Source organism: Odocoileus virginianus, chromosome 26 (genome assembly GCF_023699985.2).
Source record: "Odocoileus virginianus isolate 20LAN1187 ecotype Illinois chromosome 26, Ovbor_1.2, whole genome shotgun sequence".
Lineage (NCBI taxonomy): Eukaryota > Metazoa > Chordata > Mammalia > Artiodactyla > Cervidae > Odocoileus > Odocoileus virginianus.
Genome location: NC_069699.1, coordinates 10,328,081 through 10,355,199, shown reverse-complemented (window position 1 = coordinate 10,355,199; position 27,119 = coordinate 10,328,081). Strand labels below are relative to the sequence as shown.

At 41.4% G+C, this 27,119-nt stretch overlaps 1 protein-coding gene across 2 annotated transcripts in view; it reads left to right on the top strand.

Annotated features, from left to right (window-relative positions):
• SCN11A (sodium voltage-gated channel alpha subunit 11) overlaps positions 1-27,119 on the top strand; it is an 85,303-nt gene that overhangs the window by 22,236 nt on the left and 35,948 nt on the right. For both annotated transcript variants that reach the window (XM_070455438.1, XM_020899709.2), the window contains 11 exons: positions 167-230; positions 4,048-4,189; positions 4,786-4,983; positions 6,192-6,365; positions 10,081-10,210; positions 11,211-11,449; positions 15,639-15,818; positions 18,460-18,828; positions 21,238-21,660; positions 23,789-23,908; positions 24,636-24,750. In XM_070455438.1, coding sequence (XP_070311539.1) covers positions 167-230; positions 4,048-4,189; positions 4,786-4,983; positions 6,192-6,365; positions 10,081-10,210; positions 11,211-11,449; positions 15,639-15,818; positions 18,460-18,828; positions 21,238-21,660; positions 23,789-23,908; positions 24,636-24,750 — 2,154 coding nt within the window. The remainder of the gene's footprint in view (positions 1-166; positions 231-4,047; positions 4,190-4,785; positions 4,984-6,191; positions 6,366-10,080; positions 10,211-11,210; positions 11,450-15,638; positions 15,819-18,459; positions 18,829-21,237; positions 21,661-23,788; positions 23,909-24,635; positions 24,751-27,119) is intronic.

Here is a 27,119-nt window from a genome sequence, read left to right as displayed (position 1 = left end):
GGCTCTAGTTTCTCTCTGGATCATTTCATTGAGATCACTTTGATCACCTTGATAACTTTGGAAGATTCTGGACCATCTTTTTCTAGCATAATTTGGCATATTTGCTATTCTCTTTCCTTTCAGTGCTATTTTTTTCAGCCTGAATTTATAATTCTTTCCCCCTCAGACTATTGCTTTAAAAAGGAAGAGTCCAATGAATTCAAAATGTGTGGCACATGGATGGGCAACAGGTAAGATGTTTATATTCTTCATTCTATCTATTTGAAATGATGTGGCAAACAGTCTTCATCTAATGACTTAAGTAAACAGTGGTGATAGTTCTCAAACACTACTGATTATTTCAAGTGTCTAAATAAATTTTGACATGCATTATTAAATTAAAAATTAATTCCCAATGTTTAGAACTGTACTCTCCCCCAAATTATGTTGAATTTGTATCTGATAAGAAACCTACTGAAAACATAGTGATATTTCAACTTTATGGAGTAGATATTCAAGACTATCAAAGGTCAGAAAGGATATTGTGACTGGAAGCTCCATTTAGACCTATTTCCTGATCAATGATATGGCCCTGATGCAAGACATCTCAGCATACATCTTCTATTTGTTGATCTGTGACCACCACTGCCTCTGACTGCCCACCCTGTTGTATGTTTGTTCATACGCATTCACCTCAACAGCTAGTAGCCCTCTGGGGATGTCCTTCCTCTTTCTAGGTAGTCCTCTCTGAGTTAAAAGATTCAGTGAAGGTTTACTGAGTGTCTCTCTTTTTGATGTTGTTGTTTCCCTTTGGTTGCCTTGGATCTTTGTTGCTGTGCATGGGCTTTCTGTAGCTGTGGTTTGCAAGGGCTGTTGTCTAACTGTGGTGTGCGGGCTTCTCAGTGCAGTGACTTCTCTTGTTGCAGAGCCCAGGCCCCAGCAGTTGCACACTCAGGCTCTGTGGGCGCGCTGTGCGCTCTAGGATGCATAGCCTCCAGGGATCTCATTGGTTGTGCTCCTGGGCCGTAGAGTGTGGGCTCAGTAGTTGTGGCGTATGGGCTTTAGTTGCCCCTCAGCATGTGGAATCTTTCCAGACCAGAGATTGAACCCATGTTCCCTGCATTGGCAGGCTATGCTTATCTCCTCACCACCAGGGAAGTCTGAATGTATTTCAAATTAAGATAATATGCTAGGCACTCTGATGAAATAGACTACATTTGTTTCTTAATAATAAATATGTATCAAGGGCCAACAGTGTGCCAAACTCTGTCTTAGGTCCTAGGAATCCAAGTACATATAAAGGAGTGCTGCCCTCTTGAAACTGACTTCTTTCAGGGAAGAGAGATGTACAGCAAATTCTTGAAAGTGTGATGAGTGTAAATACAGAGAGAAATAACAGAGATGTAACCCTGTCTGTAAAATTAGGGAAGTCTTATAGTGGTCACAGGTTCTGATTAGGTCAGACTTACTAGACATGTTAGACTTTAATCTGATACAAGGTTTATTGAGCTCTCCAGAATGATCCTCAAGAGGACATACATGCCTATAAGTTCATTTTTAGTATATAAAATGCAACAGATTTCTGAATCTTGATTCCTAAAATTTTACTGAGTTCATTTATTAGTTCTAAACAGTTTTCTTGATGGAGGCTTTAATTTTCTATCTGTAGTATCATATCATTTGCAAATAGTGACAGTTTTACTTCTTCCCTTCCAATTAGAATATCTGTTTATTTGGCTGTGCAGGATCTTGGTTGTGTCACACAGGATCTTCCATCTTTTTAAAAAAATTATTATTTATTTTTAATTGGAGTATAATTACTTTCTAGTGTTGGTTTCTGCCATACATCAGCATCAATCAGTCACAGATATATATAAGTGGAACCTCCCTCCCACTTCCACCCATCCCACCCCTCTAGGTTATCACAGAGCACCAGGCTGAGCTCCATGTGTCATACAGAGAATTCCCACTAGCTATCTGTTTTCCATATGGTGATGTATATGTTTCAGTGTCACTCTCATTTAGTCCTACCCTCTCCTTCCCCCACTGTGTCAACTATATTCTCTATGTCTGTGTCTCTATTCCTGCCCTACAAATAGGTTCATCAGTACCATTTTTCTAGATTCCATATGGATGCATTATATATGATATTTGCATTTCTCTTTCTGACTTACTTCACTCCCTGTAACAAGCTCTAGTTTCATCCATCTCATTAGAACTGATTCAAATCCACTCCTTTTTATGGCCGAGTAATATTCCATTGTATATGTGTACCACAACTTCTTTATCTGTTCATCTGTCAGTAGACATATAGGTTGCTTTCATGTCCTGGCTATGTAAATAGTGAACACTGGGGTACATGTGTTTTTTAGAATGGTTTCCAGTGGTAGGATAGCTGGGTTGTATGGTACTTTTATTCCTAGTTTTTTAAGAAATCTCCGTACTGTTCTCCATAGTGGCCATCACCAATTTACATTCCCACCAACAGTGCAGGAGGGTTCTCTTTGCTTCACATCCTCTGCAGCATCGTTTATAGATTTTTTGATGATGGCCATTTTGACTGGTGTGAGGTAATACTGCACTGCAGTTTTGATTTGCATTTCTCTCATAATAAGTGATGTTGAGCATTTTTCATGTGTTTATTAGCCATCTGTATGTCTTCTTTGGAGAAATGTCTGTTTAGGTCTTCTGCCCATTTTTGACATGTGTATGTCCTTGTGAGCAGAGTCTCAGTTTGTTATAGCCTTCCTGTAAATCCCACTAGTTTTCAAATCAGCTCAGGGAACTTTTTGTCCTAGTGTTAGACCCTAGGGCTGGCCTGCCCAGGATGTGATTTGAACCCTTTACCCCCCAGGAAGGATCTCTGAGCCTCTGATATCCCTTTCTTCTGTGCCCCTTCCTATGGGTGTGAGTCCCAACCTAATTGCTTCCCCTCCCTTCCTACCTGACTCTGTATGGATCTTTCTTTACACTCTTATATCCAGTTTACTGCTAGTGTCCAGTTTGTTTTCATTGAGAATTGCTCCACATGTAGACCTATTTTTGATATATTCACTGGGGGAGATGAGCTCTGCATCCTTCTCTGCCGTCTTGATCTCCTCCCAGTAAAAGCATCATGTTTAGAGATATGGACCTGAAAGAGCTAAAAGTTGTTGAATTTGGGGTGTATAAATGAAAGTTGAAGAATGCTGGAGTGGTTTTCATTACAAGCCTTGTGGTGCCACGTGAGTTTTTAAAACCACAGAATGTGTTACTTTGATAAGAATACTACATTTCAAACTAAAAAAATACATACTCTTAGTATATTTGATAAATGCACTCAATGTTGTGTGTTTTGGTGATGTGGGCAAGACCTATATGCAAGATATCTACTGTTTTTAAAGTAAAACCCAAATGTTTGTAATAATAGGGGACTGATAACAATTGTAATCTAAATATTCAGCATTAGCAAAGCATTTATAAAAATCCAGAAATGTAAGACACACAAAAAATGAGACATTTCCTTGTATGCTGATATGGAAAGAACTCCAGTCAGTATCATTCCATGAAAAAAGCAAAGTGCAAGAGAGTGTTCAAAGAATGCTCATGTTCATGTATTATAAAAGATGTATATTGATAGACATGTGCTTTCATAGTCATAGAAGACTTCTGGAAAATTAAAGTAACTGTTTAATTGTGCCTTTATAAAGTGGGACTGGGTGTCTGGGGAGAGAGGGAGACATCAATTCATTGTATGTCCTTTTTTTTTTTAACTGTAAATTTTTCACTAAGTCACTACACTTCATTTTTTTAATGAAAAACTGCCAATGTGAACTTTCTAATCAATGTGTTTGAGAAGAGTCTATGAATACCCATGTTTAGACATAGACTGGGAGGTTTGGAAGATGAGGGATGACACTCTACAAATGTTCTCTTCACCTAGGAGTTTTGAGTGTGAGCTCATTATTCTTGGGAGAACCAGTGCCCTGGGCAGGGTGTGTGTGTGTGCAGGGCAGGTTGGGGGCGGGGGGTGGGGCTCGGCTGGAGAGTATGTAATTATTTTTCTGTTCCTTTGTTTCCAATATCTAGCGCTTGTCCTGAACAATATAACTGCACAGAAACCAAAAAAAACCCTGACTATAATTACACAAATTTTGACAACTTTGGCTGGTCTTTTCTTGCCATGTTCCGGCTTATGACCCAAGATTCCTGGGAGAAGCTTTATCGACAGGTTATTTATTTATTCATTCTATTTCCCCCTCCCTCTCTCCACCTCCCCCTGCTGCCTGCCCCCTGCTTCCCTGCCTCCCTCTCTCCCTCTCTCCCTTTCCACCACTTATCTATCGTTTATTTATAACCAACCATCTTTCCTTCACCTTTGTCATGTATTTTTTTATCCTTAACCATTGTGCTGTTAAATTCTCTTTTAGAATTCCGTTAGAAACATCAAAAAGACTATAAATGTGATATCTGGAAGAAGAGTACAAAAAACTCTTCCTAGAAATATCACCCCTCGCCAGATTCCCCACTGACTGCAGCTCCACCACTGGTACTTCAGCCTTCATGCTGCATTGTTCTTTCTTGCCGTTTTTATGTAAAAAACACAAATACCCATGAGAAAGTCATAGTCAAGTCACTAGGACTTCTGTGTGAACGTGCAGATGGTACTTCCTCACTGAGGGACAGAGCATCAGGAGCTCCAGTTGATGGGGGAGGCAATAGATGAGGTTGTGGGCAGCTGAGTCAATCAAGGCTGGGGAGAGACCAATTACTACTGTATAATCTCTGCTCCAGGTGAGGTCACCCCGTGTGTTCTGTCCCTTACAGACCGTGCGTACCTCAGGGCTCATCTCTGTCCTCTTCTTTGTGGTGGTCATCTTCCTGGGCTCTTTCTACTTGGTTAACTTAACCCTGGCTGTTGTCACCATGACTTATGAGGAACAGAACAAGAATGTAGCTGCTGAAACAGAAGCCAAGGAGAAGATGTTTCAGGAAGCCCAGCAGCTGTTAAAGGAGGAGAAGGAGGTAGGGGAACATGATATCTGTTAGTGGGATCTGCTTGGGGGAATCCCAGAGGCTGTGAGGTCTGACACTTAAGGTTTCTGCACAAGGCCTGGCCTCAGTGCTTTCCCAACTGGTGATTTTCTGAGAGATTTTTAGGCCCCTTGAAGCTGGCTCTGTTACAGTCTCTCACGAAGATGCCCAGGCACAGGGCTCTTGAGAAAGGGATTTTGATAATCTTTGGCTTTCTGAATGTGAGCCTTCAAAGACAGATCCAAAATTGCTGGCTAGATAAATGTGTGAAAAGGAAGGCTCTGCTCTAGGCTTTCTTGTGGGAAGCTGGAGATATTTGTGTCCAGGGACTTTGCTTGAGAGCATTTGGAAAGCAATCATGGCTGTGGAGATGATAGTCATGATCATCTCTCCCTTCTTGTAATTCCTGTTATATTTACAGGCCCTTCTTATTGTTTCACTGACATCTTGATATTTTTTCAGTTCTTAGATTCTAAGATTCAGTTTTAAGATTTCAAGACAGTTTTTTTTTTCATTTATTTTTATTAGTTGGAGGCTAATTACTTTACAATATTGTAGTGGGTTTTGTCATACATTGACATGGATCAGCCATGGATTTACATGTATTCCCCATCCCGATCCCCCCCCTCCCACCTCCCTCTCTACCCGCTCCCTCTGGGTCTTCCCAGTGCACCAGACCCGAGCACTTGTCTCATGCATCCAACCTGGGCTGGTAATCTGTTTCACCCTAGATAATATACATGTTTCGATGCTGTTCTCTCGAAACATCCCACCCTCACCTTCTCCCACAGAGTCCAAAAGTCTGTTCTGTACATCTGTGTCAGTTTTAAGATTCAAGAAAAGCATCCTCTGCAGAGATTTGTCAGGAGGAAACCCCTCTTAAGTGCTTGATAGCTGCATCATTAAACTCAGACATTTAGTGAGTACCTAGCACAAACAGGACACTGTGCTAAGGGTTAGTGGCACAGAGATATTGGAGAGTCAACCCTGTCTTCAAGGGCTGGAATATCATGAACAAACAGGACACATTCCCCACATAAACAGTGATGAAGCTAGCATACTCCAGTTGGGCAATTTGCAGTTGAAATGGTCCATTGCTACCAGAAGAGAGGGGAGAATGCTCACCAAGGTGGAAGTCGTTTGCAGTGTTCTATGAGGAGTGTGATCTGTTCATTAATTGCTTTTGTTCACTTTTTAAGGCTCTGGTTGCCATGGGAATTGACAGAAGTTCACTTAATTCCCTTGAAGCATCATCTTTTTCCCCAAAGAAGAGAAAGCTATTTGGTAGTAAGAAAAGAAAATCCTTCTTTTTAAGAAAGTCTGGGCAAGACCAGATTCCAGGATCAGATTCTGATGAAGATTCTTCAAAAAAGGCAAGTTTTGACCAAGGAACTAATGATATTTGAGCACTGCTCAGGGGGACAGGTCAAGTTGTCAACCTAATTGAAAGGATTCATTCATTTAGTCAGTCATTTATCCATTCATCCATTTGCACATACTTCCCTGCTTCCATGGGTCTATTCAGTTATCTATTAATTTACAAATGTCTGTTTAAAGTGTTGACTGTTTATTTGGCACTGGAGTAGGTACTGGGGATACATGGGATATATAACACAGACATCTCATAATGCAGGCACAGTGACAAGAAGGCAGTTACTGTTTGGAGTGATAACCAACATTTGGTCACAGGGAGAGCAGAGCAGGAGCCATGTCTTAGGGGCAGTGTTTATTTCCTCCAAGGCAAATGTTAGAGACATTAGACAAGTAGATTATTTGGGAAGTGATTACAGGAAGTACTGAGAAAGGAGGGGAGAAGCGATACCTGGAAAAGAAGGTGGTCAATTGATGTGCGTTATTAAGTCAGTTTAATCTCCTTGGACTGAGGGCACTATTTATACACTACCTTTGGCCTATCGTTGGTTCAAGACTTCTGGAGTCAGGAAACAATAATTTATGACTTGCTATGTGTTAGGGTGAAAGTTATTTGGGTTGCCAAAGAAAGCCTGAGGATGTATGGATGGGACCAACAATAACATCTGTTTCAGACCGCCAGCCCCAGACTTGATAGGAACAGAAAAGAGCAGTGGATCAGAAAAAAGTTCCTAGAGGAAGCAGTGTGTAAGCTGACGGGATGAATTAACCAGGTTAAAGGAAGAATGAAGCTCCACATGCAGAGAGAACAACACATGCATAGGCCTGGAAGCAAAGGAGAGTAGAACACGACCCAATAGAAAATGTGCACATGCACACACACCTGTGTGTGTGTGTGTGTGTGTGTGTGTGTGTGTGAGGTTGGTGGGGATGGTGGCAAGAGGCTCTAGTGGTAAGATGTGGACTATTTACAATAGTCCTTGAAGCCAAACCAAGGAGTTCATTCTTTATCCTATATGCAAGGGATAAACAGTATGGAAAGGTTTTAAGCAGAAGAGTGATAAGACCAGATTTACTTTGTGGAAATCCTGGATTCATTGAAGAGAGGGGATTGGAGGAGGGTGAGACTGGAGGCCACCAATTAAGAAGCTGTCGCAGTGATCCAAGTAAGAGGTGGAAGTGGCTTCAACTGTGGTTAGGGCAGTGAGGATGAAGAGAGATGAACAGGTTACAGTGGATCTACAGAGGAAAAGATTTGGCAAGTGACTATATACAGAGGATGGGAATGATGAGGGTGGGGATGATGCCGTTTTATGGCTTGGGTAGCTGACCTGTTGGTGAGTAATCTACTGAGATGAGCAAAGAACATGTTCTGGGGTGCAAGGAAGATAGCAAGTTAATTTATGCACATACCAATTTTGAGATGCCTAGAGAGTGAAAGAGCTGTCTTAAAACTTAACATTAAAAAAACTAAGATAATGGTATCTGCTCCCATTACTTCACAGCAAATAGATGGGGGAAAAGTGGAAACAGTGACAGATTTTATTTTCTTGTACTCCAAAATCACTGCGGATGGTGACTGCAGCCATGAAATTAAAAGATGCCTGCTTCTTGGAAGAAAAGCTATGACAAAGCTAGCCAGCATATTAAAAAGCAGAGACAACACTTTGTTGACAAAGGTCCATGAAGTCAAAGTTAAGGGCTTCCCCGGTGGTCCTAGTAAAGAACATACCTTCCAATGCAGGAGATGCAAGAGATGTGGGTTTGATCCCTGGGTTGGGAAGATTCCCCTGGAGGAGAGCATGGCAACCCACTCCAGTGTTCTTGCCTGGAGAATCCCATGGACAGAGGAGCCTGGTGGGCTATAGTCCACAGGGTTGCAAAGAGTTGGATACAACTGAAGCGACTTAGCTAGCACACGAATGGTTTTTCCAGTAGTCATGTTTGGATGTGAGAATTAGACCGTAAAGAAGGCTGAGCACCAAAGAGTTGATGCTTTTGAACTGTGGTGCTAAATAAGACTCTTGAGAGTTCCTTGGACAGCAAGGAGATCAAGTCAGTCAGTCCTAAAGGAAATCAACCCTGAATATTCATTAGAAGGACTGATGCTGAAGCTCCAATACTTTGGCCACCTGATGCAAAGCACCAACTCATTGGGAAAGACCCTGATGCTGGGAAAGATTAAGGGAAGGAGGAGAAGGGGGTGAAGAGGATGAGATAGTTGGATACCATTGCTGACTTAATGGACATGCTTTGAGTAAACTCCGGGAGATAGTGAAGGACAGGGAAGCCTGGCGTGCTGCAGTCCATGGGATTGCAAAGAGTGGGACGTGACTAGGGACTGAGCAGCAGCATCATGGGGCATTCAAGCCAGGCTCTTGTTTAGGCAGTGGGACATGCCGAAAAGAAGCTATGAGAGGGTGTGATGCAGAAAAAGAAATCTTATTTAAGGTGGGGGATGTTTGAACATGCTTTAGTTCTGAGGAAGAGAAATCAGAAGAGAGGAGGATGTTGGAGATACAGGCCAGGGAATAATGGCTAGAGCCTCCTTCCTGACGTAGTGGAAAGATGAAGGAGGCAGAAAGTGGGTGTGCATATCTGATCCTGGGATGGGGAAAGAGAATGCAGGGGCCTTTGAAGAAGTAGATGGATGGACCTCCCCCGCTGGTGGAGTGACAGGGTAAGATCCCATGGTTTAGACTAGGCTTCTTTGCTGTCAAATCACAGCATAGTCAAAAAATTGCATGCATTTTTTAGTATTTTGGATGTTTTTCCTCATTCTTAATATAAAATGTCTTTTCCCTTTAACTGTTAATAGAATAATAAGAAATGGCTATTGTAAGACTATAGGCTGCCTTTAGAACAAAGGGATAGTTCCCTATAAGGCCATGGTTGGTCAGAACTTTTAGGGGAATAAGTAATTACAGATACCTGAGTTTTCTGGATAGCTGAAGGTTTATGAGGTTTATGTCTTTTAATTTCTAGATACTTTAGAATTTTAGATAAGGTGAAAATCAATAAACTCTTAGACACAGCCTGAAACAGTACCTGAAGTTTACTAGTATAAGGATTTTGTGATCTTTATATGACTATCCTTCTTAGTTACAAAATTTTTTTGTTTTGTTTTGGGTTTTTTTTTATTGTTTGTTTTTGGTATTTTTGCCACATGGCATGTGGGATCTTGGTTCCCCAACAGGGATCAAACCCATGCCCCTTTCATTAGATGTGCAGAGTCTTAACCCCTGAAACACTAGGAAGGTCTGAGTTATTGTCTGTTTAAAATCTATTTAGACAGCCAGTCAAGGCACTTCACTGTCTGGCCTCAATTCACCTTTCTGAATTTATCCTCCACTTCTGCCCCTTTCAAACATTGTTTCTAAATTACACTTTTTATTGCTTTCATACCCCAAACCATTGTGCATTAGTTTTTGTAAATTTTTTTTTTGGCTTTTTGTTGACAATGAATACAACACAAAGAAATAAATGTTTCTGTAGGTATGACTCTAAACTCTAGAAATGTGCATACATAAAAATATGAATATTCAACCCATATTCCTCTTATGTATTAAATGTGAATTAAGAAAATTGAACCTTTGGCATGCAATGAAGTTGAAGTGAGTTGAGCATCTTCACTGCATGTGTCATTGAAACAGTTTGTCAGCTTTTGAGGAGAGGCCGCCCCTTCCCTCAGAAGGTCCACCATGCCTTCTCTTACAGCCGCACCTCCTTGAGCAAACCAAACGACTGTCCCAGAATCTGTCAGTGGACCACTGTGATGAGCACGGAGACTCCTTCCAAAGGCAGAGAGCGCTGAGTGCCGTCAGCATCCTTACCATTACTATGCAGGGTAAGTTCTGCCTCCCAGACCAAGGGGGAGCCTAAGCTCAACAGTGTCCTTCCCTTCTCCCTCTCTCCAGCTCCCTAGAAGCCCTCTGCAACCCACCATGGGTACTTCTGCAGAGTGACTCCCAGTGCTTCTTTGGAGCGTGTGAGCAACATGGCTTTTAAGAAACGGGCCTTCCCTATGGGCCTACCCTGAGCTGCCACTTGGGTAATGGTGGGACCAACAGCACCAAGAAGACTTCCTGTTCAGGCCACACAGTCACAGGAGGTTTCAGTGACAATGATAGTCAGCCAAAGGGGAGAAGACATAGAAGTTTCCAGGAGGTGACAGTTGTCAATGAAGTTAGAATAGGAATCTGTCATGAACAATAGAAGACCTGTGCATGCAGGCTGGTACCATCTGAGGGACCTGATTAACAACAGGTAATAGGGACCAAACTGAGGGGTTGGTGTTCAAGGGCAGGACTCAGGTTCTAGCGAGAATGGGGTTAAATGGATTCTTAGCACTTCTGAGTCCCCTCATGAAGCCCTAACACTGTGGAAATCAGGGTGCCTTTTCTGACCTGAAATCAACTGACTGCATGCCTTTTGTTTCGGTGCTTACAGATGGCCCTGATGAATATCTCCCTTTCCCCTGGGCCCTGGTAGCTTCCTGTGCTCTGGTATAGCCACCACCTTGGTCTGCCTTGGGTGAACGTAACTTGGGCTCATGTCTGTCTCTCTCATGGGTTCACAGCCAGTCAGTGTTGACTTTCCCATCCGTATCTCTGACAGTGCAGCCCCGCTCCCAGGTGCTCATAACACATATAAAGGCTTTTACTCGACCATGCCACATGAAAGCCAAGTGTGGGAAACCTTTTTAGCTGCACATCAGCAGTCTTCCTGACTGATCGTGCTGTAGCACAGAAGGTGCCAGGGAAGAGGGAACAAGGACACCCAGGCAAAGAGCAGCCAGACCGGTGCAGCGCTAACTCCTCAGGTGCTTTTTCACTCTTCTTCTCCAGAACAAGAAAAATCACAGGAGCCGTGCCTCCCGTGTGGGGAAAATCTGGCGTCCAAATACCTCGTGTGGGACTGTAGCCCCTGGTGGCTAGGCATTAAGAAGGTCCTGAGAACCGTGATGACTGATCCCTTCACTGAGCTGGCCATCACCATCTGTATCATAATCAACACTGTCTTCTTGGCCATGGAGCATTACAAAATGGACCAGAATTTTGAGAATATATTGTACACAGGGAACTTGGTAATTCTAGATTTTTAAAAATATGGAACATATTTCAAACTTTGAATTATGACTCTTTCAAGTCTAGATATCTTGTGCATGGTCTAACCTAACATGGGTCTTTGGTCCTCTTAGGTGGAGTCGAGGGAAAAACTGACCGTTAGAATTTTATTTTTACCCATTTCAGTAACTTTCAATGGGCCCCCTGCTCACTGTCTAGTATGCTAAGGGATGTCTTTAGTCATCTAATGGATGACTAAAGAGTCATTCATTGCTAAGACAGAAGCAAGTAGACATCTTGTTTTTTGGCTGTGCTGAGTCTTTGTTGCTTTGCTCTATAGCTTTCTCTAGTTGTAGTGAGTGTGGGCTGCTTTTCGTTGCGGTGCCGAGGCTTCTCGACGTGGTGAGGAGCGGGGGCTCCTCCTGTTGCTGAGCGCAGGCTCCGGGCATGCGGCCTCAGCAGTTGTGGCTCCTGAGCTTCATTGCTCCATAGCATGTGGAATCTTTCTGGACCAGGGACCGAACCTGTGTCCCCCACAGTGGCAGGCAAATTCTTCTCCACTGTGCAACCCAGGAAGTCTGTAAGTAGACGTCTTAAAAGGTCAACTATCTTGGATAATCAAGAAAATATTAACCATATCCAAGGACCCATGGTGATGAGTACCATGGTACCTAGTGATGTTGATGACATCATTTGTCACAAAATAATGTGACTGCCATTGCTAAGTGTTATTTTCCCTGTAAAGGTGAGTCAGGGCCTGGAAGCTGAAGGAGGTTTACTTTCCCAGGAGTGGGTTGCTAGGTGGAGAGTGAGCTGGGGTGGGGTTCCAGATGAACCTGCTTCTGTAGTCTCAGTTAAATTGGGAAAACTAAGATAGGGGAACAGACTTTTCAAGAACTGTTCACTTTAATTCATAATTCCTGCAGAAGGCCCAAGGGCAAATTAGTTTCCCAAGTATCAGAAATAGCAAGTACCCAGTGAATGTTCTACCCTAATTTGCTAATGAGTTAATTAGCTAAAAATCTTATCAGAATGTCAAGTTTTTTCTTCTTAAAGTTTTATGTTATTTTTCTAATTTAAAAAGCAATACTTGTTTTTTAATTTTAAAAACAAGGGAACTACAAAGAAGAAACTAATTTCTTATGGTCCTACTAGAAAAGATTATCATTTTTACATCACAGAATATTCCCAAGTATGTATATGTGTGGATGTTTAAAAATTTTTTTACATTGACAAGAACCCAAAGTACCTATTGAATCAGGAGTTGGTCCACAGAGCTGCCTGTATGCATAAAGTTTAGGATGGTGTAGAACTGTAGACAGTTGCCTGTCACCTTTGGTTCCATATCCCATGAAGAAGAGCAGGGAACTGCAGTATAAGCCCAGAGTGGGTCTCCTTATAGATAGTCTGTATTTAAGTTCTTTTTCACATACTGCCTTTAGGAAGAAGTGCCCTTTGGGTATGCATGTGTTGGATTAGGTTCCATGTTGCACGATGAACCTGACACAGAGATTACCTTCTAACAGGCTGGGTCTTCTGGGATCCAGGCCAGGGTGTTTAGTTCTCTCCTGTTGAGGTGTCCCAGAATGAGGTTGTTTCACTTGGAGGGAGAATGTTATGTGACCTCAGGGCCACAGTACCTACCTCAGCAGAGTCAGCAGGGCCCATCTTTCAGTACCTCCTGGTAGATAGAGTTATTGAATAAGTTCCAGAGAATACTCAAAAAATCTCTGACAGGGTTGTCTCCATAGACAGGGCTTCCCAATTTCAAAGGTGGTCTATCTATCACTTCACCTGTTGATCCAACTATTGGAAGTAACCAAAGCCCACCTCTCATATTTCCCACCGACCAGGCATCCCAGGTACTGAGGTGAAGTTGCATTTTGCAGTTGGAAGGTGGCTAATTAAGTGACATTCTTCTCCAGAGGCCAAAGGAGGCACAGAAACATTGTTGGAGTCTGAAAACACAGGCGGCAGCTGGACCCTGGGTCCTGGAAATTGAAGAGAAACATGCAAAGCTGATTATGTAGCCTGTGCATCCCTTCCGTTCACCCCATTCACTACACATGCAAAAAGAAAGCAGCCACCTCATCTGTTGTGCCCCCATGATGGTGATGATGGGAGGCCTTGGAGCAGTGGGCTTGAAGGAACACATTCAGACTTCCATCCTCTGATGGGTGGAGCAGGAATAAGCTGGCCTGTGGAGTTCTGTGGACTACACTCAGAAATAGGCTCTCTAGGCTTCAGAATTGCTTGAATCAAGGGGAGTCCATTGAGCTCCCAAGAAGTCAAAAGTAGCAAATGAATTGCATTGCAAAACTGATGGTTCCCCAGGCATCTAGTGATGCTGTCAGGCTAAGACACCTAAAGCCTGAAGGAGACAGGAGGAGGAAGAGTGGGTCAAAAGGGGATGGAGATGAATCCTGCACAGTTAACTGGAACACACAACCCTGCATGCTTTTAGGCACTGGTTGTGGCGTTTTAGAGACAGACAGCAATATTGGGGGCTTCCCTGATGGCTCAGCAGTAAGGAATTCGCCTGCAGTGCAGTAGCCACAGGAGATGCGGGTTTGATCCCTGGGTCAGGAAGATCCCCTGGAGGAGGGCAAGGCAACCAACTCCAGTTACCTGGAGAATCCCATGGACAGAGAAGTCTGGTGGGCTCAAGTCCATAGGGTCGCAAAGAGTCAGACAAGACTGGAAAGTGTCGGATAGGATTGAAGAGACTTAGTACACACACACAGGCAGCAATATTTAAAGGGAAACGATAGATATGAGCTTTGATTTTTCTCTGCCACTCTTGATTTCTTTTTATTTGCCTATCTGGGGTTTAGCTTTGCCCATCCTTTTAACTTGTGTCATTTTATTTTAGGGTTGAATTTTACAAATAGTCATTTCATTATTTATAAAAATAGACCACCTGTTACTTTTAATAAAGAGATTTAATCATTTATAGGTTGTTGCTGTTGTTTCCAGAATTAAAGAGGAGAGTCTTATAATGAACAACATTTAAGAAGATTTTTAACCCTTTTTATGTGAAAGTCACTCAGTTGTGTCTAGCTCTTTGCAACTGTATAGTCCATGGAATTCTCTAGGCCAGAATACTGGAGTAGGTAGCCTTTTCCTTCTCCAGGGGATCTTCCCAACCCAGGGATTGAACCCAGGCCTCCCACATTGCAGGTGGATTTTTTACCATCTGAGACACAAGGGAAGTCCAACGCTCTTTTATAAAACAAAAAACAAAAAACAAAAACCCTTTTTATACTACTGTATTATTTTCACACTATGGTTTTTCTCATTTCTGCTTAATTTCTGTGTGTGTTTATGATAGAGAATGTGCTATTTGCTATGAAGAAATGCCTTGCCTTATTTTCTGCAAAGGTATAGGAGATAGATTTAACTTTGAATTTGGCTACTGTGCAACATTTTGCAAATTTCTTAAGCCTGTATTTATCTAATTGTTAAAGACAAATAATTATTTTTCCCGTGGAAAAGACATAGTTTAGTGCTTTTTAAACTCTTGCCCCCTTCTTTTAATGCTTTAATATTTTGTTCTGGAATGATGTGCCCTGCATTCTGAGGTAGTTTTTAAGATTATATTCTGAATCACTAATCTTTCTCTCAACCATAACCAACTCAGGGTTTATCCGCTCTATCAGGTTGCTGCTGTCTGGTAGTGTCTTTCTTTCAATTCTCTGTTCCGGGCCCTTAAAAATTTAAAAAAAAAAAATTTTTTTTTCTGACCAAAGTGTTGAGATTGAGTGTTTAGATAAACTGCTCTTGTTTTTTGGTTTATGAATGATAATTATCTTTACTTTTCAGAGCTGTTGTGTACTCCCCTCACTTTGGAGTTATTAGTATCTTAAAGAGAATTCAGAGGAGGAATTGCTTGACTCTTCCTATTACTCTGCCATCTACCAAGAAGCCAATTTTGCTTTATTTTTTTTAACAGAATGGAAAATAATATTTATTCTCCATCCTGATGCCTGTTAGCTTGGTGATACTGGAGTGGAGGCCATGGTGGGACGGGGTGGTGGGGAGAGGGGCAAAGGTAAAGTGAAGTCCATGCTACAGTGGTAGATGTTTTTTTCATGGACTGCAGGGTATATTGTATCAAGTATGAGAATAAAGTTTATTTTTTTTGGTAACTTCTGTAATTCCCTTGGATATACCTTCTTTTTCTCATTTTTTTCTTCTGTCTCACTGTAGGTTTTCACTGGCATTTTCATGGCTGAAATGTGCCTAAAAATCATTGCGCTGGATCCCTACCACTACTTTCGTCGAGGATGGAACATCTTTGACAGCGTTGTTGCTCTTCTAAGTTTGGCAGATGTGATATTAAACCATATAGTTTCTGGGAGTTGGATATCATTTCGTTCCTTAAGAGTGGTAAGGCACTTACTTTCTTATTTTACTGAATAACTTATCTGCCAGGATTGAAGAGTCTTCAGTGAGTTCAACAACTAGTTTCAGAATAAAGCTTACCGTCTTACCTTAATCTGAGAAGCAGAATCACACTCCTCCTGCCACCCAGGTCTATAATACACTTGTGAGTCCCATACAGTCTTCTCAGTTGAACCCCTCCTCTCCTCCCTCCCCTGCCACAAGATGACCCTTCAGGCAACCAGACGTAAACTTATGTCTTCTGGTGTCAGGATGTGCTCCTTGCTTTGTATGCAACCCCCTCCAACCATTTCTTCCCCCACAGAACTCTAAGCCAGGCTCCCTCACAGCTGAGCTCACCAAGGGGGTATGTACTACAGAGCCCGGATGGGGGCAGGTGCTGCCGGCGGGTGTTGTCCCACAGCGTCCCTCCTCATTGCTGCCAGTAGCACGGTCCTTTTCTGTAGTCTTTGCCCTTCATCCACAAACCACCGGCAGCACCCCAGTAACCTTTGCCGAGTACCTGATATGTACGGGGGAAGGCTCACAGGTGAGGGAAACACTGCCTTCAAGGACTTTGTGGTCTAGGGAAAATATAAGACATGGCCCATCACCTTCCATCCTGGCTGCCATGTGACATTGAAAAAAGTACCATGTGCTATACAGTGGGTCCTTGTTGGTTATCCACTTTAAATATACCAGTGTGTACATGTCCATCACAAACTCCCTAACTATCTCTCCCCCCCATCCTTCTCCCCGGCAACCATAAATTCATTCTCTAAGTCTGTGAGTCTCTTTCTGTTTTTCAAGTAAATTCATTTATATAATTTCTTTTTGGATTTCACATATAAAGGGTGTCATACAATATTTCTCCTTCTCTGTGGATAGGATTTCTCAACCTATGAAATAAGACATTTGATTCAGTTACTTAAGCATACATTTTATAGTTGGCATATATTAGAAAATCACACTGCTTAAAATCAGGCATTATCAGGCTGCTCCCTAAAGTTTTATTGGTGCTTGAGTGAACAAAATTACATTTGCTTTACTAATGGTTAGGCTTATTACAGCTATGCTCTGAGGCAAGGAGTTCTATGACTTTGTCTGTGGACAAGAATAGAACCACATTTTCTCCCTGAGATGCCTCCAGTTCCCCTCTGTGTAGACAGCAGTGGCCCCTCTCTTGTATTAGAAGTCTGACTGACCTGCAGTATCTCCCTGCCCCTCCGCAAATATTGGGTTGGCCGAAAAGTTTGTTCAGGTTTTTCTTTAACATCTTATGAAAAACCCAAATGAACTTTTGGGCCAACCCAAAAGTTGACACTTAACAGGATTTTACTTTGGAGTGAAACCATTGGTTTACATTAAAAGTTAATATAAGAAATAATCTGTGAAACTAGTTACTGTGCTTTTTTCTGTTATTGTCTCCTATAAGGTCTATACGTTTCCATGGAGAGAATTTCTCTCTGGAAAAAGAGAACATGGCTTGAGTAGTTGATTGCCTTTTTCCTCCTAGGCACAATACATCAACTTGTAAGCTCAATTATATAATGCAGGAGTTAACAAACTTTGTCTGTAAACACCAGATGGTAACTTTTTTCAGTCTTACAGGCCATATGGTCACTGTAGAAACCTCTCAATTTGCCATCATAGCACAAAAATAGCTGTAGACATTATAGTACGCATGTGCATGGCAGTGTTGCAATAAAACTTTATTTACAGACATGAAAATTTGAACTTTATACAATTTTAATGTGTAATGAAATGTTTAAAAAATTATTTCCAACCATTTAAAGTTATAAAAAACTTTCTCACCTCTCAGGCCATATGAAAGCAGGTAATGGGATGGATCTGGCCCTGGGCCCAGAGTTTTTGACCCTTAGCATAGATAGTGAAGGACAGGGAAGCCTGGCATTCTGCAGTCCATGGGGTCACAAAATGTTGGACATGACTTAGCGACTGAACAACATCATATTGGGGGCTTCCCCAGTGGTGCAGCAGTAAATAACCTGCCTGCAATGCAGGAGATGCAGATTTGATCCCTGGAGAAGATCCCTTGGAGAAGGAAATGGCAACCCACTCCAGTATTCTTGTCTGGGAAATCCCATGGACAGAGGAGCATGGTGGGCTACAGTCCATGAAGATCACAAAATAGTCAGACACGACTTAGTGACTAAACAACAGCAACAACCAATATTATACAAGCATAATTTATTCCTGTATATAATATTATTACAGGTATTATATAGGCATTGATATTACAGGTATTACAGGTATTAATATTATAATAATATTATACAGGTATAATATTATACAGGTATAATTTATCCAATATATTAATTTTGTTTAATTAATGTGTACACTCAGTTCCACCATTATGATCCCAAAGTCTTTATCATTTAAAAAAATTAGACCAAATGTTTCGTTTTTAAAACTAAAAATAGATACAGGTGAATATCAGATTGGGGCATGGTGTTGCTGACCATGTTTAGGATGGATTTGGCTTTGAAAAGACTTTTGAAAGTTATAAATGCTATGGTTTGGGAACAAGTCATTTGAATATAGCTGAGCAGGTGGAATTTGTCCTAACAGGTTTTTCTTCCATTTTTGTTTATTGTCTTTTTTTTTATTATTATTATTTTTACAGCTGAGGGTCTTCAAGTTAGCCAAATCCTGGCCAACTTTAAACACACTGATTAAGATCATTGGCCATTCCGTTGGAGCCCTTGGAAACCTGACTGTGGTCTTGGCCATTGTGGTCTTTATTTTCTCAGTAGTTGGCATGCAGCTTTTCGGCTCTAAATTCAGTTCCAAAAAGAATCATTTAAAGTCCTGTGATCCTGAAGTCCTATGTTTACGACGCTGGCACATGGGGGATTTCTACCACTCCTTTTTGGTGGTATTCCGCATCCTCTGTGGTGAATGGATTGAAAACATGTGGGAATGTATGCAAGCAGCTAACCCAACACTGTGCATTATTGTGTTTCTGTCAATCATGGTGATTGGAAAACTTGTGGTGAGTGTCTCCGTTTTGTTGTTGTTTTAAACGCATGGGCTAAGCAAATGCATTAGCTTCTTTTCCAACACTTTACTAGTGAAAATTGTTATTTAGATATAGTATTATAAATTTAATGTTATATAATATTAAAAAATCTGTGTTTGATTTGAAGACAGTATGGTAAGCATGAAAGAAAACCTGTCATCTAGTACTTTAAAGATGCCCCAATGTCTATCCTACTCCAAGTGATTATTCAAATCGCCACTGATTGGCTGAGGTAGGAATTTTTTACTTAATTTGGCCCATAGATGTAAAGAGTACATCATGCAAAATCCCAGACTGGATAAAGCACAAGCTGGAATCAAGATTGTGGAGAGAAATATCAATAACCTCAGATAAGCTGACAATACCACCCTTATGGCAGAAAGTGAAGAGAAATTAAAAAGCCTCTTGATGAAGGTGAAAGAGGAGAGTAAAAAAGCTTGTTTAAAGCTCAACATTCAGAAAATTAAGATCATGGCATCCAGTCCCATCACTTCATGGCAAATAGATGGGGAAACAATGGAAACAGTGACTGCTATTATTTTCTTGGGCTCCATAATCACTATGGACAGTGACTGCAGCAATGAAATTAGAAGACGCTTACTCCTTGGAAGAAAAGCAATGACAAACCTAGACAGTATATTAAAAAGCAGAGACATTACTTTGCCTACAAAGCTCTGTATAGTCAAAGCTATGATTTTTCCAGTAGTCATGTATGGATGTGACAGTTGGACCATAAAGAAGCCTGAGCGCCGAAGACTTGATGCTTTCGAACTGTGGTGTTGGAGAAAACTCTTGAGAGTCCCTTAGACTGCAAGAAGATCCAACCAGTCAATCCTAAAGGTAATCAACCCTGAATATTCATTGGAAGGACTGATGTGAAGCTCCAATACTTTGGCCACCTGATGGGAAGAGCCGACTCATTGGAGAAGACCTGATGCTGGGAAAGATTGAAGGCAGAAGGATAAGGGGACAGCAGAGGACAAGATGGTTGGATGGCATCACCAAGTCCATGGACATGAGTTTGAGCAAGCTCTGGGAGATGGTGAAGGACAGGGGAGCCTGGCGTGCTGCAGTCTATGGGGTTGCCAAGAGTCAGACACGACTGAGCAACTGAACAATAACAACAAAGATGTAAAGAAATGTCCACAGAGTAAGGTTTCTTGCTGTTTAAAAGAAGGAGGATGAGAGGAAAGGAGCACAAGGAGAGGAGGATGGAGGAATGATGAAAAAAGTGGTCCTTTTTCTTCCTCCAGCCCTTTTATGACTGTGACTCTTGGTGGAACCACAAACATCATGCAACCATGAGAAATACCAAAGCAAGACGAAGTCAGCACTAAGGAAGGTAGACTGAAGGTGGAACAAACCTATTGTCAAGGCATAATTGGTCTTTTAGTTTCAAACATCTTGTCATGTGGCATTTTCTTATTATGTAAGCGTGCCCTGTATTTGTTACTTACAGCTGGAAACATGGTCTATGGAGAAACTAATTAAGTGTACACCATTGAGGGTGTGATGAGATAGGAGACAGACAAGGATACCTGAGCATAAGATCTTCAGAACTGAGTTGGGACTATCATGCAAATATAATTAATGATCCTCATACAAATATAATTAACTGTCCTCAGTATCTAATAAATGGTGTTAGTACACAGCAGGAAATATGCAAGATCAAGGGAGTGGGAAGAGAGTGCTAAGAAAGACATTGTGGGAGACACGGTACTTGAAAAAGGCACTTCAGAGGCAACAGAGGACTTAGCAAATAGAGGGTAACTTGAGCAAAGATTCAGACTTGGGAATTCTCATGGTGAAACTGAGGAAGAGGGACTGGACCCATTAGCACCCACAAAACACTTCCCCAGAAAGCTGTATCTTTTTGAACTGGTGAGAGCCACAAAAAAAAGAGGTAAAAAACCTGCACAAGCGTACCATCTCTCAAATTGTGCCAATAGGAGAGGCCCTCATAGTACAGCGGTCCTAGACATTAGACTCATATCCATGTGGGCAATGCCAGCAAAAGTCCTACCTCATGATTCTGGCTGATCCCCAAGGAATATCCACTTCTGATTTTGCCACATGGTTATGCCTTTCACCTTACCCTGTCCAGGCTCTACAATACCCACTGCTTATACACAGACAGACTGCATCTGGCTGTTTGCACCCTTTAACTTCAATTTTCTTTGGGCTTATCTTGATGTCTCTATTATTTCCTCAATCTTCTCTCCTTTTCTTTATTTTATAGATGAACTTTCTTGGGAGACAGAAGGACATAGAACATTCATTTAATTTTGTTTCCAGTCTTGGGGAAAAGTTGTTGTGGAACCCTACTGTATTCTTTCCTTTGCTAAATTTTCCCTATGTCCCTCTCTCTTTGCCCCTTCCTAGGTACTCAACCTCTTCATTGCCTTGCTACTCAATTCCTTCAGCAATGAGGAGAGAAATGGACACTTGGAAGGAAAGGTCAAAAAAACCAAAGTCCAGGTAGCCCTGGATCGTTTCCGCCGGGCTTTTTGTTTTGTAATGCATACTCTTGAGCATTTTTTCAGGAAGCGGTGCAGGAGGCAACATTTATCAAAGCAAAAAGAGGTGACCGAAGGCCCTGGTGGAGAGAGCAAAGATATCATTCCCCTGGTCACAGGGATAAGAAAGGGCCCAGAGATCTGGGAGGAGTTTGGTGTACTAACTTCTGTACCAATGACCTTGCATGATCGGACTTGGTTGGCCCCACTTGCAGAGGAAGAAGATGATGCTGAATTCCCTGATGAAGATAAGGCACAGGCTGTCACACAACCTGAGGCTGGAAAACAGGTAGGCAGGTTCATACACAGACTCAGAGATCGTTTAAAGCTGGAGTTGCCGTGGGGTACTGGTCACCTGCCCTGTCCTGAGCACGATGCAGAGATGATAAAGGTATAAAATGTGGTGGCTGCACATCTGGGGCTGGTTCTAATCATGGTCCTGCACATGTGGCACAGGTGGGAGATATCAGAGGAGTTCAGAGTGGGCTGGGGCAACGAGGGAATCAAATGCCTTTGGTTGAGCACCGACAGAAATACAGAGTGGGAGCTGACTGAAAGGTGGGAAAAGGAGTGTGGAAGGTGAAATGCATATAGCGTAAAAAGAGACTTTGTTTCTTATGAACTTCCTGCCACCCTGGGGAGGATGTCTTAGCCACTACCCGGGGTGCTCCGATGGGCAGTGGTCTCTCATCTCTCAGCCTCCCTCTTCCTTCATGGAATCTTTGCCCTGCAAACTAGATGGAGTAAGGGAGATCAGGGCCCTAGTATTGCCAAGGTTTTGAACTTGGAATAGAGTCTCTGTCCTATGAGTAGTAACTGAAATGAAAAAAGAAATCCAACTTCTTGACCACATTCACCAGAAATTTAGCCTCTTCAGCTCAGATTTGGAGGAGATGAGAAAAGCTGGTGACCTGCACATTCTAAAGAGATGCATATCTCTTCATTGGGAGCGGAGGGCAGAGGGAGCCCCATCTTCTTGGTCACATCTGCCTAAAGTGGAGCTTCCATCAAACTGAGCTGGGGGTGGGAAGCGAGAGAGCAGGTCATGGCAAAAGTGCCATAGACTCCTGCTGTTATTACTGAATAGCATAAATTTTTTTTTAAGTAAATATTTCTTCATTTGCTGTATGCCCTTAGGACAATTTACAGAAACCTTAAATATTTTTTTACAAATATTTTCCACAATTTATGTTAATTTTACTGTGGAACATTCTGCAGAGCTCCTTACTCTACCAACTAGGAAGCAACACTCTGAATATCTTTTTTATAAATGTATTGATTTTAGTGACATTTTTAGGTTACTATACTAATTTTGTTCTTTTTCCTCAGGTAAATTAACCTCCCTGTAGTTAATTTTTGAGGACTACTGATTTTATGTTTGTCTCATCATACACTTTGGAATATAAATTTGAAAGTTCATCTTTGTGGGAGGGTCTGTCACTCTCACCTCAGGCTAAGTTCTGTGGTATCTTTAACAGACCCTTCTAAGAGATCCATTTCAGAACTAAGTCTTGTATTGGCAGCTGATTCTTCTCTAATAGTGATACTAGGCATTTTGCAGATCCAGTCACTAAGCCAATGGCTCCCTTTACCCAAATCTTATTTCTGAGGCTGTACTTCCTCCTGCCTCCTTAGGTATGCAGCTTTGTATAATTGTAACCCCAAGCATTGGCCACAACTTCTTTTAACTTTCTCTTTTAAGTACAAGAACTTCAATCTAGCCCAGAGTTTCAAGCTTTGAATATAACTATGGTTTCCTTTTTCACGTGGGACACTTTTATTCACCATTACCTGCTGCATGCTTTAAATTGTTATTACTTTATTTTGTTCTGTGTCTGGTCCATAGATAATATGCACCTGTTTTTTGTGTATATGTGTTCAGCGGGGAGCAGCATTCTTAAATTATGCCCATACATACTGTATTATGGCATTGTAGTATAAAATTATAAAATTATAAAATTATTTTCCAAATTATTCTTTTAATAGTTTTATTCATGTATTTTTACATTAGAATATCAAGTGATTATCAATTTTAATTTTTACTGTATTATGGCATTTTAGTATTTTTTCAGAGATAACTAATTATACCAGTACCATTTATTAAGTGATTTATTATTTAGCCATTGAATTGAAAAGATACAGTAAGTTTCACTTCTTAATTATTTGCTGAATTTGTATCAAATCATGTTGTTTTGATTATATTACTTATGAGTAGGTTTCATTATCTGTTTCCTATAATAGTTTTTCCAGAATTATTTTATGTTGAGTTTTTTTAGGAGCAGTTTTTAAAATTAAAGAGAAAAAGTTAAATAATGTCACAATTTTCATGACAAACAGAAAACCAAATAGAATTCAAACTTGTTTCATCCCAAGTGAGATGTCCAGGAGGAGTATTAATTCTACTCTTGGTTTCTCAGTGTCAGGCCAGTGAAGTCCATCAGAAGAGCAAGGATCCCACTAGTCCAGGAATTCAGAGTGTGGAAATTGATGTATTCTCTGAAGATAATCCTCCTATGTCAATACAGAATCTTCGGAAGGTAATTTTCCCAGGGTGTTCCCAGAAGAAACATAGCTCATCCACTTAGGTTGCTCAAAATAGCCACTATGGAAAAATATCAAGATTAGTACAGAGCAAACTGTCAAAATTAGATCATTAATCAAAGATCTAGGCCAGGGTTTCTCAGCCTCTCCAAGATGACATTTGGATCCAGATAATAATTCTTTATTATGGTGGACTATTCTGTGTATTGTAGGGTGTTTAGCAGTACTTCAGCCTCTACCCACTAGATGCCCATAGAATCCTCCCCCCCATTGCAAAAATAAAAAATGTCTTTAGACATTGCCAAAGTGTCTCCTGGAAAGTAAAATCAATACAACCACTGTTCTAGGCCTATTATCCTGGGACTTGAGGTAGCTGACAATTTCATTGTCAGTAAAGTGGCCTCCTCCTCATCACTTAGCTTCTGTATGTATGGTTTGTTAGCAGATCAGAGGTAAGATTTAGAGGGAGGAAAAGCTTGAGATACTGTGTCATGTGCTTTTACCTTTCATCATCAAAGGGAAAGGAATTAGAGAATTCTGTCTTGGAGTCAGGGCTGGTCAGAGCATTTAGGAAAGAACCTAACAAGAGGGATACTTTCTAGACACCCCTCATACCTACCTAGTTTCATACATTAAAAGTCCTAAAATAAGATATTAGGTATTAACCATGATGACAGAGAGTGTTGGGAAATGATTCCCCCTTTCCTTTGTTCTGATGTATAGAAGTCTGATGCTACGAGTATGCTCTCAGAATGTAGCACCATTGATCCACAGGATCCCTTTATGCGGGTACTTGAAATGGTCCCCAAAAAGAAACCAGAGAGGTGTTTGCCCAAAGGTAAGTGGCAATATTCCTACATTCAGTTCATGAAATATTTGGATGGGATTCTCTTATTCTTTGAAGCTCTATAGTTTGACAGATCCTTTCTTTCTAATTCTACTGAAGACAAAAGTGAAGAGTCTCCCCTGGATTCTTGAGACCATTTCAGGAAATTCTTGATTCAGGTGAGGTCAGTTCAAACAGCCCAACTTCTAGGGTAGAAACTTGGGAAAACTTTTCTAGAAAGCCCACTGAGCCAGTATTCCTACCACTTGGTAAAGTTCCCAATACATCAATTGTCAGGATATCCTTGAGGTCATAGATCAAGAGAACTTGACCATAAATTTGGGGTTGGCTAGAGCTTTTGCCAGGTGCTCAACTCATCTCTCAAGATTTTTCTCTGGGAGAAGGCATCCAAGATGGTGGTGTAGGAAGATCCTGAGCTCACCTCCACCCATGGAAACACCAAATATACACTTACTTGTAGAGCAGTTCCCCCTGAAAAAGACTTGAGGACTGATAGAGCAGCTACTGCACATAGAACATATAGATCAGGTAGGAAAGATGGAGACATGGTATCCATGGGAACTGCACCCTCAACTTAGTGACCTAGAGTAGGAAGGGATATTGTTGTGGGGCCAGAGCACAGACCCACCCACCTTGGGATCAACAAGAAAACAGCAGTTTAAAGGGCATCTAAACTATACTAGAGAGAGATCCATGTACCAACCCTACTGTGTTAGTCAGGTCTTCACTGGTGGCTCAGACAGTAAAGAATCTGCCTGCAAAGCAGGAGACCCAGGTTTGATCCCTGGGTCAGGAAGATCCCCTAGAGAAGGAAATGGCAACCTACTCCCATTTTCTTGCCTGGGAAATCTCATGAACAGAGGAAGGAAATCCATGTTCTAATCCTAGAGCTTCTGCCAAATGCACAGAGAAGTACTGGATCCCTGTGTGGGGTCAGAGGCAGCAGAGAGCACCTTTGTTTGCCTCATGCCCAGAACTCTCCCCAGCCCTCATTCACTCCAGCTCTAGCTACCCCACCAAGGTAGCCTTGGACTTAGCACTCCCCAAGGCCTGACTGCAGCCCAAGCCCACTCTAACGTCAGCTGCTCCGCCTAGGTGGCCTCAGATACCTAAGTGCTCCCCAGGAGTTGCTCCAGGCAAGCTTCAGCCCCAGTAACCCTGCTGAAGATGCCAGGTGCAAGCTGTCTACACAGGGGACACTCCCACACAAGTCCATTCCTTGAATACCAAGATAGGTAGCCATTTAACCTAGTTCATAGAAACAAAAACTAGAATTCAAACAAAATAAGCATATGGAGGAATATATTCCAAATGAAAGAACAAAACCCTAAAGAAAAACAAAACCCAGAAAAAATCCTAAAGAAACAGAGTTAAGTAATTTACCTGGTAAAGAATTCAAAGAGATGATCATAAGAGTTTTCACCAAACTAGGGAGGAAAATGGAGAACTTCATTTTAGTAAGAATTTCAACAAAGACTTAGAAAATGTGGGAAAGAATTGAATAACATGATAATAATGCAGTCCACATTATAATTAAAATGTCAAAAATTTAAATATATTGTGCCAGTCCTTCTGCTTTGTGAAGTTTCTGCTGAAAAATCATCTAATAGACTTATGAACTTTCTCTTGTATGTAACTAGTTCTTCCCTTACTGCTTTTAAGATTCTCTAGCTTCAGTTTTTTTATGATTTTTTTTTTTTTTTGGCCATGTCTTGCAGCATGTGGGATCTTATTTCCCTGACCAGGGATCAAACTCATGCCCCCTTCATTGATTGCATGGAGTCTTAACCACTGGACCACTGGGGAAGTCCCTATCTTTCATTTTTGATGTTTTAATTATAATGTGGCTTGGCATGGATCTCTTTGGGTTCATCTTGTTTGAAAATCTCTGTGCTCCCATCTCTGGACTTAGGTGTCTTTGTCCTTCCCCAGGTTAGGGAAGTTTTCAGTCATTACTTCTTCAAATAAGTTTTCTGTCCTTTTTCTCTCTTTTCTCCTTCTGAGGCCCCTATATTGCTAATGTTAGTATACTTGATGTTGTCTCAGGGATCCCTTAAGCTCTTCACATTTAAAAAAATTCTTTTTGCTATCCTGATGGGGTAATTTCCACTACCTGTCTTCCAGATCACTAATTTAATTCTTCTGCTTCCTCTCAATGGTTTCATCTCAGTTATTGTATTCTTCATCTCAGTGTTGTATTCTTTTTTCATCTCAGTTATTATTTTCTTCAGTTCTCATTGGTTCTTTTTAATACTTTCTATAGTTCTGTATCTTTGTTGAAGTTCTCACTGAGTCTGAATTGGCATATGATGACCCCTATTCTGCTCTGTTGACCAAATGTTGTCCCATGGCTGAACCCA